General features: G+C 37.4%; 1 protein-coding gene across 3 annotated transcripts in view; it reads right to left on the reverse strand.

The window, feature by feature from the left end:
* Nucleotides 1-1,997: 1,997 nt before the first annotated feature.
* Nucleotides 1,998-15,278, reverse strand: part of SINHCAF (SIN3-HDAC complex associated factor) — a 28,616-nt gene continuing 15,335 nt past the window's right edge. For all 3 annotated transcript variants that reach the window (XM_061125225.1, XM_061125224.1, XM_061125226.1), the window contains exons 3-6: nucleotides 15,041-15,140; nucleotides 13,246-13,372; nucleotides 7,790-7,940; nucleotides 1,998-4,074 (exon numbers count right to left, since the gene is read on the reverse strand). In XM_061125225.1, the coding sequence (XP_060981208.1) occupies nucleotides 3,915-4,074; nucleotides 7,790-7,940; nucleotides 13,246-13,372; nucleotides 15,041-15,140 (538 nt within the window). In that variant the 3' untranslated portion in view covers nucleotides 1,998-3,914. The remainder of the gene's footprint in view (nucleotides 4,075-7,789; nucleotides 7,941-13,245; nucleotides 13,373-15,040; nucleotides 15,141-15,278) is intronic.

Consider the following 15,278-nt stretch of genomic DNA (forward strand, 5'->3'; position numbering starts at 1 on the left):
TCTCAAGTCATCTGATGAGAATGCAACCAAGTTGACACCTGTTGCAGCCTTATGAGACCCTAAGCAAAGGACCCAGCCACACTGCACCTAGATGGAAACTGAAATCAATTTATTGTAAGCAGTTAAATTTGTGGTAATTCCATTAAACAGCAATAGATAATAATGTAGGTGCTATCATCTTTCACTACCTAATAATTTAGTAGCTTCACAGTAACTAGGTTAGGTGCTGGCAAAAATCACCTGGATTATCCCAAAGCAAATTTAACTGTAGTATAAAAGGTTTGACCCACAGAATATACCTTGCACAATTAACAATCTGTTTTTAAAACTTTGATATATGGGAGCTCCCTGGTGGCCTAGTGGCTAACATTCTGGGCTTTCACTTCTATGGCCCCGGTTCAATCCCTAGGTCAGGGAACTGAAATCCCACAGGCAGAGTGGTACAGAAAAAAACAAAAACCTTTGGTATGAATTATACCTCTTGGTTTCCTCATAAATCTAGAAACAATTCTGTGAAGGAAAGTAACATAAGTCTATGCAAGTGTTAGTCACTCAGTCATATCCATCTCTTTGTGACCCCATAGACTATAGCCCGCCAGGCTCCTCGGTCCATGGGATTTTCCAGGCAAGAACACTGGAGTGGGCTACCATTCCCTTCTCCAGGGGATCTTCCTGACCCAGGGACTGAATCCAGGTCTCCTGCACTGCAGGCAGATTCTTTACCATCTGAACTACCAGGGAAGTCCTTAACAGAAAGTTTGGAGACTCACAAAGTCAAGTGACTCACATAACTAATGTAGGACCGGAAATTAGAGAACCCAGGTCTGATCCCAATGCCAAAATCTGTCTCCAAACAATTTTTAGTTTCTCTAAAGTCTCAATGGTGCTTCCCATATGTACATAGACAACAGTAATAAAAACACTGTAGTCATTGAATCACTGGAGAACTTTTGTCCTTTATTGTTAAAATCACCTCATTGTGCACATCAATTAAAATGTCCTTTATAGTCAATCTCTGGCTTAATGATGGTTCAACTTAATTTTTTGACTTTAGATCGTGCAAGAGACATACTTTTAGTAGAAATCAGACTTGGAATTTTGATCCCTTCCCAGGCTAGCAATACACAGTAGGATACTCTTATGATGCACTGGCAGCAGGGAGCCAGAGCAAACCACAGCTTCCCATCAGCCACATGACCCTGAGGTAAACTACCAGTATGTTTAGCCATTTGGGCTTTCACTTTCAGTGCAACATTCAATAAATTACATAAGACATTCAATATTTAATTAAAAATAGGCTTTGTGTTAGATGATTTTGCTAACTGTAAGCTAATGTAAATATTCTGAGTATGTTTAAGGTGGGCCAGGCTAAGCTATAATATATTAAATGCATTTTTTAAATATTTATTTCACTTAGCATGCAGGATCTTTCCTCACAGCTGACTCTAGCTGCTTGTTGCACAAGGGCTCAGTGCCTCTGCAGCATGTGGGATCTTAGTTCCCAACCTGGGTGTTCCTCACTCCCTCTCCCTCCTCTCCCCCTACTGCAAGGCGGATTCCTAACCATTGGACCACAGGGAAGAAAGTCACTTAAATGCATTTTTCATTTACAATGGTTTCAACTTGTATTTATTGGGGTGTAACCCCAAGGTAAGCAGAGGAGATCTGTATTTTAAAGTCTGTAAGTAAGTGTTAGTCGCTCAGGCGTGCCCGACTCTTTGCGACCCCATGGACTGTAGCCCACCAGGCTAGGCAAGGATACTGGAGTGGGTTGCCATTTCCTTCTCCAGGGGATCTTCCAACCCAGGGATCAAACCTGGGTCTCCTGCACTGCAGGCAGATTCTGCAGTCTATATTCTGTACTTCTTGGAAAAGAGGACTTTTTTCCTTCATGGCTTCTTACAATACTAAGGGCTTATACTGAGTAACACCTGTGAGGGCCAAAAGTATTAGTTATTCTTAGGAACACCTTTCAAACAAAACCACAAAACAGCCTCTTTTATTTTCTAATAAGACTAAATTTATTCAATACCCTAGTAAAAGTTTTGATTATAAGTATCCAACAGTATAAAAAGTACAAAACAGATTTGTAGATTTCTAATATATTAATACAAAGTGCATGACTACATACAGTACATCCTACAGGCAAAGAGAGGTGGAAGGGGGAAAGAAGACTGTGGTTGAGGTCTAGTAATAAATAAATAAATACAGAAGTAGAGATGATCCATATTATAGTATATTCTACCACCAATACTGCAGCCAAAATGTACAAAAAAAATTTCAAAATAACTCAGGAGGAAGATGATAATGGCTGGGGTTCTTGTAATACACCTCAAAGTCTGTGGGAGCACTGACCCAACTCACTGTGTAGTCTGTGCATATGGTGGCTTGTAGTTTTTTCCAAAGGAAGAAATATAAAATTTTAAGTTTCGATTAAAAACTATAAAACTATAGGGTGCCCATAAAAAGTGGCTCACTCTCTTGTTACGTATACTATCCAATCTTTAAAATCCAGTTTTAAAAATAAGCACTGAGTCATGTTTTACCAGGGAGGCTAACGATCCTTCCTCATTATGAAAACGGGTGATATATTTTTCCTGTACTTTTAGAAAAGAGGCAATAGATAGTACTTTGGTTTGGGTTCAAGTAAAAGGCTTTTAATGAAGGTTTTAGAATGGAAGAGCTCCACATTTAGGATGTATCATCTAACACCTCAATGTTCAGAAAGCCTGACTAAAAGAAGCCAAACCAAAACCAACCCACTCAGCATTAACACACACCTCTTTTCTTTTAGTAGAATTTTAATATAGAATGAAAAAAAAACAAAAAACAAACCCAAAACCCTAACAGGTTAAAACAAGTCAAACAACCATTCTACACAGATAAAACCTTCACAAAGGTCAACTGAAGTAATCCAGAGCTAAAACTGAATTGTGCAGATTTTTCAGTGAAGTCACCAGTCACGTAACATAAATTATTTACACACTTGCAAGCCCTCTAAGAACTGTGCCCCAAGAAGCATTAACCTTTGTTGTTTTCATGTGCCATCCTAAAGACTTGCACATTGTTATTTTTCAGATAATCTAACATTTTTAATAGAGAATGTTCTCTACCAAGTGGTAATGCTTTGGTACTATTCATATAGGATTGCTTATCCTAAAGACTTGACATTTCCCCAAGAGGAACTTTGATTCTGCTTTAAGTTTTGATTCTGCTTTTTAAGTTTCATATAAATTAAAATCTGTATCAAATATCAATATGGAGGGAGGTGACACAGGATGCAACATATACAGTCAGGTTACCTCTGCCTATTTAGAAATTGCTCCTTCAAGATATTCGCACCAGAGAGCTGTCTGTCCCGCTTAATATTCAGTAGTACAGGTTTGAATCACCAGAACCTTGGCAAGACCTTAATATTTCAGTTATTAACAACTACCTCTAGGGGCAAGTCCATGTTTACTGAGTTATGACAAATTTATTATAACGAAGGAAAACAAGTGTAGCCAGCCATCTTAAAAAATGCCCCAACCACTGCTTCTCAAAATAGAAAGACTAAAACTACATACGTTTATCATACAACAAATCCCATCTCTGTCCCCTGAAAATTCCCCTAATTTCATTCATTAGAAGGGGATTTTTAAAAAAGACTTAAAGAGCACTTTACAGCAGCATTCAGCTTTCCTATGAAATACTCAGCATCTTAAATATTATGTACACTTCTTTTTTATCTCTTAGTAAGCTTCACTGGCTTCAGAGTTTGTGGAACTGGAGGAAAAATAACCCATTCAAAACTATTCTACAAATCCATCTTTTGGCAGAATAGCAGGTATCCAAATTAAAAATAGGAGGGTCATTTTGTTGCTTTGTTTTCCAAAATTTAAATCATTTTTGCTCCCCTTCTACATAAAGCTTAGTCACCACTCCTGAGTGGAGATGGGCAGAGGCTCTGGCCCCTGCTCCTCCGGCTTCTCAGCAGCTGCTTTCTTATTGCTGCAGCAAGGCTTGAATAGATGTGTGTCGATGAGGACTTCCCCAAAACGGCCTTTATAGATAATGCCACAGCATATTTTCTGTCTAAAAGAAAAAATGGAGAGAGAACAAAATGTATCAATAAGGCAGAAAAAGAATACAAAAAAATGAACGATCCACCAACCATTATATTAGTTTAATGGTGGCTCAGACGGTTAAGAACCTGCCTGCACTGTGGGACATTTGGGTTCAATCCATGAGTCGGGAAGATCCTCTGGAGAAGGAACTGGCAACCCACTCCAGTATTCTTGCCTGGAGAATCCCATGGACAGAGGAGCCTGGCAGGCTACAGTCCATGGGGGTAGCAAAGAGTTGGACACGCATGAGTGACTAACATAAACACATACACACCAATCATTATAACTAGTAGAACATGATCAAAGAAAGGTTCTACTTCCACCATCTCATCACATTTCTAACGAATGGTCTCCTAGAGTGACCTCAATTTGCCAGATAATGGGAATTACCCAAGCCCCTTAAATCCCACACTAAGTGAGTGAAGGTCACTCAGTCATGTCTGACTCTTTGTGATCCCATGGACTATACAATCCATGGAATTCTCCAGGCCAGAATACTGGAGTGGGAAGCCTTTCCCTTCTCCAGGGGATCTTCCCAACCCAGGGATCGAACCCAGGTCTCCCACATTGCAGGCAGATTCCTTACCAGCTGACCTACAAGGGAAGCCCAAATCCCACACTGAATCTTATTAAGTATCAAGGGGGAGAAGGCATTCCTCAGTTTCAGAGGCTGCTCCTAAAGTTATTAACTGTTTCCTCCAAAAGTCACCACATCTTAAAGAAAAACAGCCACCATGAACAGGCTGACACAGCTGGAGGTTTTATTTTAATATTGATCAGACAAAAAATATATATACATATTATCAAATACACATTAAGGCATACAAAAATGACAACACAGCAAATCACCCATGGATCACACACCCTAAAGGAAAAAAAATGATTATTTCCTATGAAATCCCCTTGTATGCCCTTCTCAACCCCACTCCATTCAATCTCATTCTCGCCTTAAAATTTTAGGTTTATCACTCCCCTTTTTCTTTGTATACATGTTTGCATCTCTAAACATATTGCTAGTTATCTCATATATGTAATACAAAAAATAAAAATATATACAGAAATGAACATATATGCAATCATACTGTATGCTGCAATTTTTTTCCTCAACAATAACTGAAGTTCATATATACTATGCTGTTAGAGCTTTTTTTCATTTTCACTTATGTATGGTATTCCACCATGTGAATATACCAGTTTGCACACTCTCCTTTTTAAAACCTTTTATTTTGCATTAGGGTACAGCCAATTAACAGTGTTGTGATAGTTTTAGGTGAATGGTGAAAGGGCCATTCACTCTTCTTCTGATGGGACGATTTTTGCTATTACAAACACACTGTGCATATCAGTGCACATGTCTGAAAGTTTCTTCTAGGTAATGTTGCTGAAATATAGGAATAGGAACATGTTCAATTTTACCTGAAAATACAAAGTATTTATCAGTGTGGTTCCCTTCTATTCCTATTTTGCTAAAGGTTTTATTTTAAACCTTGAAGCAAAGTTCAAATTTATCAAATATCTTCAATACACCACTAATACAATAGGCATTTTCCTCTCTCCTTTAGGAACTGTCAATTTATGTTAGTTGGCTTTCTAATGCTTAAAACAATCTCACATCCCTAGAATAAATCTAATATGCTTATGATAAACTGTTTATAACATATCAACGTTATGTTAGCCTCAAAGAATGCTTGCCGCCTAGGCCTTGCTTGATCCATAGTCTGGAAAAGCCAGTGCAAGATCAGATTCATTTGTTTCTGGAACATTCAGTAGGACTTGTCTACCTCAGCCTTGGGTTTTTTGTGGAAGACTTCTGACCACTGAATCCATTTTCTTTATTATGCAACTCTTCAAGTTTTCTACTATTTCTTGGCAGTTTTGGTAAACTGTCTTCTTCTACTAATGTATCCACTTCACCTGTATGTTCAAATTTATTGGCATAAAGTTGTTTATCATATCCTTTGTCTTCTAAACTTCTGTTTTTCTAGAGTTGAATATCACTTTCTTATCCAAGAAATAAGAAGGTACCATCTTTTTCTTGATCTGCTTTATCTCTAGTAACTTCTTTGGTCATCTCTTTCAAGAACCAACTCTTGGCTTTACTGATACTATTCATTCATATTGCATTTCTACTCCATATATTCCTACTTCTATCTCTAGGATTTTCTTGCTTTTATTTTTCTTTATATTGAGCTTCATTAATCTATAAACTGGATATATATAACTTCATTTATTTTAAACCTTTGTGTTAAAACTAAGTATTAAAAGCAACTCTTCTTCTATTTACCTCTTTAATTTCATACCACACGTTTTGATTTGTGGTATTTTCCAGTTATTTTTTAGTTATAAGGATGTTCTAACTTACACTTTCTTCTTGGCCCAAGGTTTCTCGATTTTCAAATATATAGAAGTTTTCATCATTTTATCTTGTTAGGTATAGTTTTAAATTCGTGGTCTTTCACTTCTTCTCTGGAGGTTTTACATTGCTATTTTTATTCTTTTAGTGGTTATACAGTTCATTAACCAAGCTTTAAAGTTATTCAATATATTTATTCTCAACAATACAAAGATATGAGGACATTTTAACTCCCATTACTTCTACTACTTTGATTTACATGCTATTGTTGTCATGTAAGGGCTTCCCAGGTGGCGCTAGGGGTAAAGAACCCGCCTGCCAATGAGGGATACCTAAGAGACATGAGTTCGACCCCTGGGTCAGGAAGATCCCCTGGAGAAGGACACGTCAACCCACTCCAGTATTCTTGCCTGGGAGAATTATCTCTGGGGCCACTGCAGGTGTTAAATCTATGGTTTTTTGGCATCCTTTGTTCATGCTAAGAACTCAGCTTGTGTATTTGTTGTTCCTCTGAAAATAAAGCCTTTATTTTCTCACTAACTGTTTCGCCTCCCATGTTCCATAGTTTATAGGTGAATTTTCCTTACCCATAGGATAACTGCTTATTACCTTGCTTTTAACTTGTTATAGTCTTCCCAAATCTATGAGCTACAAAATCCTTAACCACTTTCTCTTTCAATATTCTCTCTTTCCTGGTCTATTATCTCTTTTTTGACTTTGGGGTTTCTCATTCACATGGCATTTGTCCTCTGGTGATTCCTTATTAGAGGCTTCCCAGGCTGCTAAGGGGTAAAGAATCTGCCTGCCAATGCAAGGGCCGCAGGAGTCACAAGTTTGATACCTGGGTCGAGAAGATCCTCTAGAGGAGGAAATGACAACCCACTCCAATATTCTTGCCAGGGTAATCCCATGGACAGAGGAGCCTGGCAGGCTAGTCCATGGGGGTCACAAAGAGTCAGACACGACTGAGTGACTGAGCATGCATATATATTTCTTATTAACTTGTCCACTTGTTAATGCCATTTTTAAAGACATAAAAAAATATATATACTTCTAGTCTTTTTACTTTTTTACAGTGGGAGAGTTGAATACCTAAGTATACTCCATTATAGCAAATTTAGACTCCTTAACATGGTTTTTATTTTAAGTCAATTTTAATAGGAAAAACACACAAAATCCAAACTCTCAGCTCCATTCTTGCCTAATCCACCTCCAACCACACATGCTACCAGCTGTTTGCCAAATGCCATATAATTGCTAAGGAAGTGGGAAACAGTTGCCTATAATTAAGAAGGTTTGCTGGTTAGAGAGTATTTTCTGTTGCTTTTACCTTTTCCAGTATGTGAGATCTAAAAAGGAAAACACTGGCGTTCTGTTGGAGCCAGAAGCCATCTCTGTATCTGAGCCATCATCTGACTGGTTACTGTAACAGGGAGACTGAGCTGGAGAGGCACTTGAGGTTGTACTGTGAGCATCAGAATCTGAAGTAAAGAGAAAACAAAAATGATCATTTCATTATATGCCATCGCAACTAAGCCTCAGCATAAAACAGTGAAGGAGATAGTCGAAAACGGAAAAAAATTATTTTCTATTCTACTGTATTTGTACTAAAGTGTATCTAAAAGAAAATGAGCTTCTGATAAAACCAAAAGTAGACATACTTTTCCCTCTTCTGCTAATAAGTACAACTAAAAACATATAAGGATATAACATATAAAACAAAACTAAAGACTCCAAAAGTTGGCAGCAGCTAGAGGGCTTAAGACTTAAAGGAAGGATGTGGAGGTGAGCACCCTAGCTTTTATGGGGTTTATTTTTGCCTTATAAATCCCAGTCTTGAAGCTGAAGAAGCCAGCAATTCAGAAAAGCCAGTGGGTACACAGTGAGACACACACGCGCTCTCACACACACCCCCCAACAAAAGTCTGCTCTCTCTCCTCAGAGGACCAAAAAAGGGGCAGTCTAGCAAGACAGGAAATCTTTACAACACAATAACCACTTTACTGCAGCCAAACAGAAAAAACAGGTCCCTACCCACACCCACCCTAGCAAAGGCCAACTGGAAAGCCTAGATTTCCATCCTATCAAGAGTGTTATGAGGCCTCCCCAACACCTTCACCAGGGTGATGGCAGTGGAAGCGGACTAGAGTGTCTGGGCTTTCACGATGGCCCACCAAGAACCGAAGGGCCCCACCATGTGGGAGCCTGAATTCCCATCCCACCCCCACCCAGCTGCAGTCAGGAGCCACTCCCACTTCAGATACCTATAGAGGTTGGGTGGGGAACCTGACTTTAACACCACCCGGCAGGGACAGGGCTGTGTGTGCCCCTCTCCCATTTCCCCCTCTGACCAAAAAAAAAAAAAAGCCAGTTAAAACAGAAGGTTTAAATAAAACTCAGAGTCTTATCACACAATTTTTGAATGTCTAAGTTTCAATTAAAAAAAAAAAAAAAAAAACACATCATATCCAGAACCAGGGAGATCTCAAATTGAATGAAAAGTCAAGTATATATTAAGGCCAAGATGACACAGATGCTAGAATTATCTGACAGATTTTAAAGCAGCCATGACAAAAATGCTTCAGTGAGCCTTTATAAACAAGCTTAAAATAAATGGAAACATAAGCTCAATAAGCAGGTCTCAGTTAAAAAAAAAAAAAAAAGCTATAGAGAACCAAGAAACTAAAATCCAAACTGCAAAAAATACAATAAATGACAGGACAGTGGACAGGCTCAACAGCAGAATGGAGGGGACAGAGGAAACAATCAGTGAATTGGAAGAAAGAAAAACAGAAATCACCCAACCTGTACAACACTAAAGAAAATAAATGAAGAGCCGTAAGAGACCTGCGGAACTACATCCATGAGACTGCAGTCCTGAAGGAAGAGGACAAAGCAGTCGCAGGTGAACAAGTACTCAAATATAATGGCTGAAAATGTGCCAAACTTGGCAAGAGACAAACCTACAGATTTAAGCTGAGCAAACATCACACAGGATATACCCAAAGAAACCAATGCCAAAGTGAAAGTGTTAGTCACTCAGTCATGTCTCTTTGCAACCCCATGGACTGTAGCCCACCAGGCTCTTCTGCCCATGGGATTCTCCAGGCAAGAATACTGGAGTGGGTAGCCATTCCCTTCTCCAGGGATCTTCCCAAACCAGGCATCGAACCTGGGTCTCCTGCATTGCAGGCAGGTTCTTTACCATCTTTGCCAGAAAACACACTATAATTAAACTCCCAAAAACTGAAGAAAAAGAGAAAAATCTTGAAAGCATCAAAAGAAAAACGAAAGCTTACCTATAAACCAAAAACAAGAGATTCTAACTTAGTAAGGAATAAAGGCAGTTAATCAGATACAAGCTACACATGATTTAGTATTTTTGCCCTCAGAAGGTATCACATACATTTACAAACCAGAATATTAATCTTTTGGTTAATAGTCACTGAGCTATAAAGCCATCCTACTGCTATTCTCAGCATCAGAAACACCAGTCAGGGGCTGAGTCCACTACACATCTCCCCTTTATCTAAAGACGCCCCACTCCCAGCACAGGTGGACAGGACAAGCCTTCAATTTAGCGAACCAATCAAATATTCATGAAGTATCCACTAGACAACAAACCCTGTGTCACACCATCCATGGGGAGAAACAAGACTCAAGAAAGCTTTTTTGAACAGCACTCACAAGTGTTTTCTATTAACAAAATTTTACATAACATAGCATAATATTAAGTATCTAAAACAAAGAAAGCACCATTAGTGTTTTTAATATGTACATTTACTTCCAATCTATGAATAGCTTAACTCCATGGGAAAAAACAACCAAACAAAATCCTTAAGAACAGCAGGCTTCACATAAAAAAGAACAAAATAATACCATTTGCAACAACATGGATACAACTAGAGATTATCATACTAAGTGAAATAAGTCAGACAGAGAAAGACAAATACCATATGATAACACTTATACATGGAATCTAAAATATGACACAAACGAACCTATGAAGCAGAAACAAAATCATGGACATAGAGCAGAGACTTGTGGTTGCCAAGGCGGGGACGTTGGGGTGGCATGAAGTGGAAAGGTGAGCTTAGCAGATGGAAGCTTTTACATATAGGATAAACAACAAGGTCCTACTGTATAGCACAGAGAAATATATTTAATATCCTATGATAAACCATAATGGTAAAAGAATATATTTTTTTTAATGTAAAAAAAAGAAAAGAGTAGCAGGCTTTAAAGGAGTAAGGCTATGGGAATACTTAAAAGACTTCCCTAATAATTAACAGCAATGGCAGTGCTATGCTTCTGAAGAAAATGCACTATCCTAGTAAGTGCTTCATATCTATGAACCATTTGAAATTGCAGTTATATTTATCCATTTCTAACTATATAAGAACAGAAATTTTTAAAATTTTAAACATTAGGTAGGATTTGGAAATCCCATCCCCGACATGGGATAGACAGGGATGATGAGCAAAGTGATGGAAACAGAATATACCATGCACATTAAGGGAACTGACCCTTTCCCTAAAGGAGACATCCAAAGACTTGCTAGGGATTTTCAATTTTATTCTACAGCAACCAGAATCATGGCAGATTTTAGGGAAAATGACAAAAAAAAAAAAAAAAAAAAAGGCTAACATTTCTAGAGGAATTTTTTTTGTTTGTTTTACAAAAGTCCTTTTTACTTGCTTATCCTTACTTCTCTTGATTAGGAAACTGTGGTTTAATGTTAAGCAACACCAGGGTCACATATTTGTTCAAGAACTCAAATCTAGATCTTCAAGCCTTAGATCCAATGCCTTTCCAGTATATCACAAAGGAAAGAATATCCCAAGGCGAGGAATACATGTCAGGTACACGTAAGATGCACAGAAGTAAATACATAACTAAGGCAGAGAAACCATTTAGTGGGTGATGTATAAAAATTCAAATATCTCAAAACTGTTACATTGAACACAGCTGCTAGCAATTCACAATGCACCTAGGAAATCTTGTTTCACTGAGTCTCCAAACCCATTAATTTTCAATCTCCAATCCCTCCACAACATAGCTTTATCACAAAAATCTAAAATTACACTGGACATATTCCCTTAGGTAAGGCAAAAGTTAGGTGTCACCTTCCCTATAATTAAAGGAAGATGCTAAGAATATACATACAAACTTTCAATTTCTCTACTCCTCAAATGATAAGAAAATTACTGTTTTCTAAACGTTCACTAAAACATTTACTGAGAATAAAGGGTAGTAGAGTCAGTTTTTATTTGCCCCTTGGTGGTAGTTGGTTAAGAAAGAAACATCTATGATTAAAATATACACGTATTTGATGTTATATAAATATTTTACTACCAATGTATTATAAAAGTTTAGCCAAAGATTAAATATATATTAATTAAATATATAATTAATTATATATCAAAATAACTATGGACTAGTAACACCAACAACTTACTAGTATCACCAACTTAGAGCATGGAGTCAGTAGCAGATCTGGAAAGACTTTGGGGTCCTGGGGCATAAGCTAGCTATGCTATCCAAAAGAGCAGGATGATTATGTCATGTAGAAAGGGCACAGGGTTTTGACATTAGACAAACCCCAGGTCAAGTTCATCTCTACCACTTATTAAATGACCCCAGATCAAGGTGAAATCACTACCTTGTACTTCCTATCCTAATCTCTAAAACTGAAATCACTGGGATAATTGTAAAATGCTTGGTATATATACCAAAATGCTCAAGATATGATAATTCTCCTTCCTTCCTTTCCTTCTGTCTGATCAGTAAATTTAACTGTCTTTCTCCATTACTCTAAAACAAACATCGATTAATAATATTTTGTCCAACAAAGGCCTACAGATCTTTTTTTTAGCCACAGCTCATGCCCCATGCAGTGGCATCCTAACCATTAGACCACTAGGGAAGTCCCCAGATCTTTTTTAATCCGGAAAACTCCAATATAGGTCCACCTACAATTCTGAAATGGTTCTTAAAACAAACGTTTATTTCTAACCCATTTGGCCACAAAATCTGGTCTGATCTGGATCATAATCAGGTGGGCAAACATGACTACAGTTAGTTTATCCCACCGATATAAATGTCTCCATTTCTCCTGCAGAAACACTATTGTGCTTGTCTCAATAGCGCTGCCTCAAACCCCCGGGGGTAATAACATTATATACAGTGGATTTCCTTTTCAAAAGTTAAATTCCTAAATACAGAAGTACTACAACAGGTCCCCTGCCCCCAATGACTTCCCATAAAAGCAGACGAACTTATTAGTAATTTATCATTTCTTTCCCATCCTCTGACCCAACACATTAAGCCCCTTTAAACCTAAAAATCTTGAGGCTGCAATATGTGAGTTATGATTTCCAAAATTACTCTCCAGAAAACCTGGGTTTTAGTCTCGGGTTGCCCACTAATTATTTACATGCCCTTCTGCATATCTTCAGGCCTCAATCTCCTTAAGGATAAAAATCAAGTAAACACACTTGAAACATTAATCTTCTAGAAAAGATGTCAATAAAGAGATGAGAATGGTCCAAGTGTTCTAAGTACAGTTTGAAGAAGCGGCTAATGAAAGTACTTTTAAGACATCAAAATCAAAGATAAAGTTCCAAGATTTCCTAGAAATAAAATATCTCTACCAAGTCAACATTGCCTCCCACTCTTTTTTAAAAAAGCAACAAAAGAAAAAATGGTCTACATATGCCATGTGCCACCCGCAGACAAAAACAAAACACCCATTCTTAAATCCTCATGTCTCAATAACCAACTTACTGTGGCGTTTAAATTCCTTCTGCAGTTTACTGATCTGGTTACTTTTTATCCTGTTTCCAGATAGAGTTTTCACTTTCTTTGGTTTCAGTGTAGTCTTTAGACTGGGTCCTGCCCTTGCATCTACCACCTGGAAGAAAATACTGAATATTTAATACCATTTTAAAAATGACACCTCTGTATTCCCTTAGTTCAGATGAGTACTTATTTGAAGGAGCCAAATTTGAGAACCATAGTTTTCTACTCAGGTTTAAGAGCTCATGTGCACTTTGAATCATCACATGGTATTAAAAACAGTTTATCTACGTTTTTTTTTTACTTTGAAGTAGTACAGCAGGAGTTGCTGGACAAAAAATTTATATAGATTTTATATATGGTGAAAATGAGCCAAGTAGGTTAAGAAAAACCAGACCTTACAACAATTAACATTCCTACTGGATGATGTCTGCAGTTTACAAAACGTTTTCATATACTTTTGATTCTAACTTCACCACAAAGCAGTAAGCAGTAATTTGTTATTCCAATTTTAGGGTAAAGAAAACCAAGAGATATTAAACTGTATTTTGCCTTATTTCACTAAACTAGTAAATAGGCCAAGGTAGGTAGGGAAGGTGCCCAGACTCAAATCAGGGTTTTCAGGCCTATGCTTTATGCTCTTTTTACTACACACTCTTAAGCCTGAGGTCAGCCACGTGTGGGCAACGGCATGTTTTCCCACAGCCTGGTAAAGCCACTGGTCTAGCCCCATATGGTCTCATTTCTCATGTCTTCATTCACATTTACTATTTACAGATTTCTATCCTTATGTAATGGACAGAGGAGCCTGGTGGGTTACAGTCCACCGGGTCGCCAAGAGACACAATTGAAGTGACTTAGCATGCATGCATCCTGATGTAAAAAGGTTGACATCACCTTCAAAATCACAATTTGGATCTTCCCCACATAAGCTATTAATTAAAGAAAAACTCACAATGTTATAAGTTAACAGACACACAGAAACCTATTATAATAATGTGACATTGTCACCAAAGAACAGCATAAGGCTAGCCTAAGAAAAAATGTAAAGAATAAATGCCTGCCTGCTTAAAAACAAGTCTCTTGTATAAATGTCATAAATCTTCTGAAAGCTAGCATATAGAAAAATAAATAACACTTAACAGTGTTGTTCTGGTCACTGAAAATATTTTCTGAAGAATTCTAGCGACATTATAAAGTGAAATGCAAATCTCAATTTAACATAAAGAATAAAAACAGCTTCTATTTAACTGAGTGATTACTAATTATTCTTTTTCTATATCATCTCATTCAGTTCTTACAACAGTTCTGTGACATGGCTATTATCCTTTTTTGCACTTAATAAATAAATGTCACTTGTTCACAAGTAGTAAGTGGTAAAAAACGAGGGTTTAAATCCAGTTCTGAATGTAAACCCATGTGCTCATTAGTGCCAGCCTGAGTTAGGAAATCTGTTGTCCTAAGAGATGAAAAAAAGGATTCATGTCTAATTAACTGGAGGAATCTCTGGGTTGAACCTAAAAATATGTTAAATGTACACTGTGAATCTCCAAAATGGGTATATTCAATACAACCTCAGGGGAAACGCCATACCAAGCTATTAACATTTTGCTCCCAAACATGCCAAAATGTTAAATGATTATATCTAAGCAGCAACAAGTATTTTTATTTTTTTCAGACTTTTCTACCCCAGAAACATATCATTTCCTAAATTAGGGGGAAAACCAGTGTTATTTTAAATATAACAGAGGTACAACTGAGAAAGAGAAAAAGATAAACTCACATGATTCCAGTTTTTTTTTGATCCTGCTGGCAATTTCTTCCATCTTTTCACAAGCAGGACACAGGCATTACAGATATCTCCTGAACGAGTCTCATGTAACCTGATAAGAAAAAGATCAAACCTTTACTTGTCTCCTTTTACATTTCTTTAAGAAAAAACACTATTTATAGTTTATAGATGTTATTTCCAGTTGTCTGGGGTGATCCAGTTCTACTGTTTCTGTAGAATATTTCAGAAG

This window comes from Dama dama, chromosome 22, assembly GCF_033118175.1.
Source record: "Dama dama isolate Ldn47 chromosome 22, ASM3311817v1, whole genome shotgun sequence".
NCBI lineage: Eukaryota > Metazoa > Chordata > Mammalia > Artiodactyla > Cervidae > Dama > Dama dama.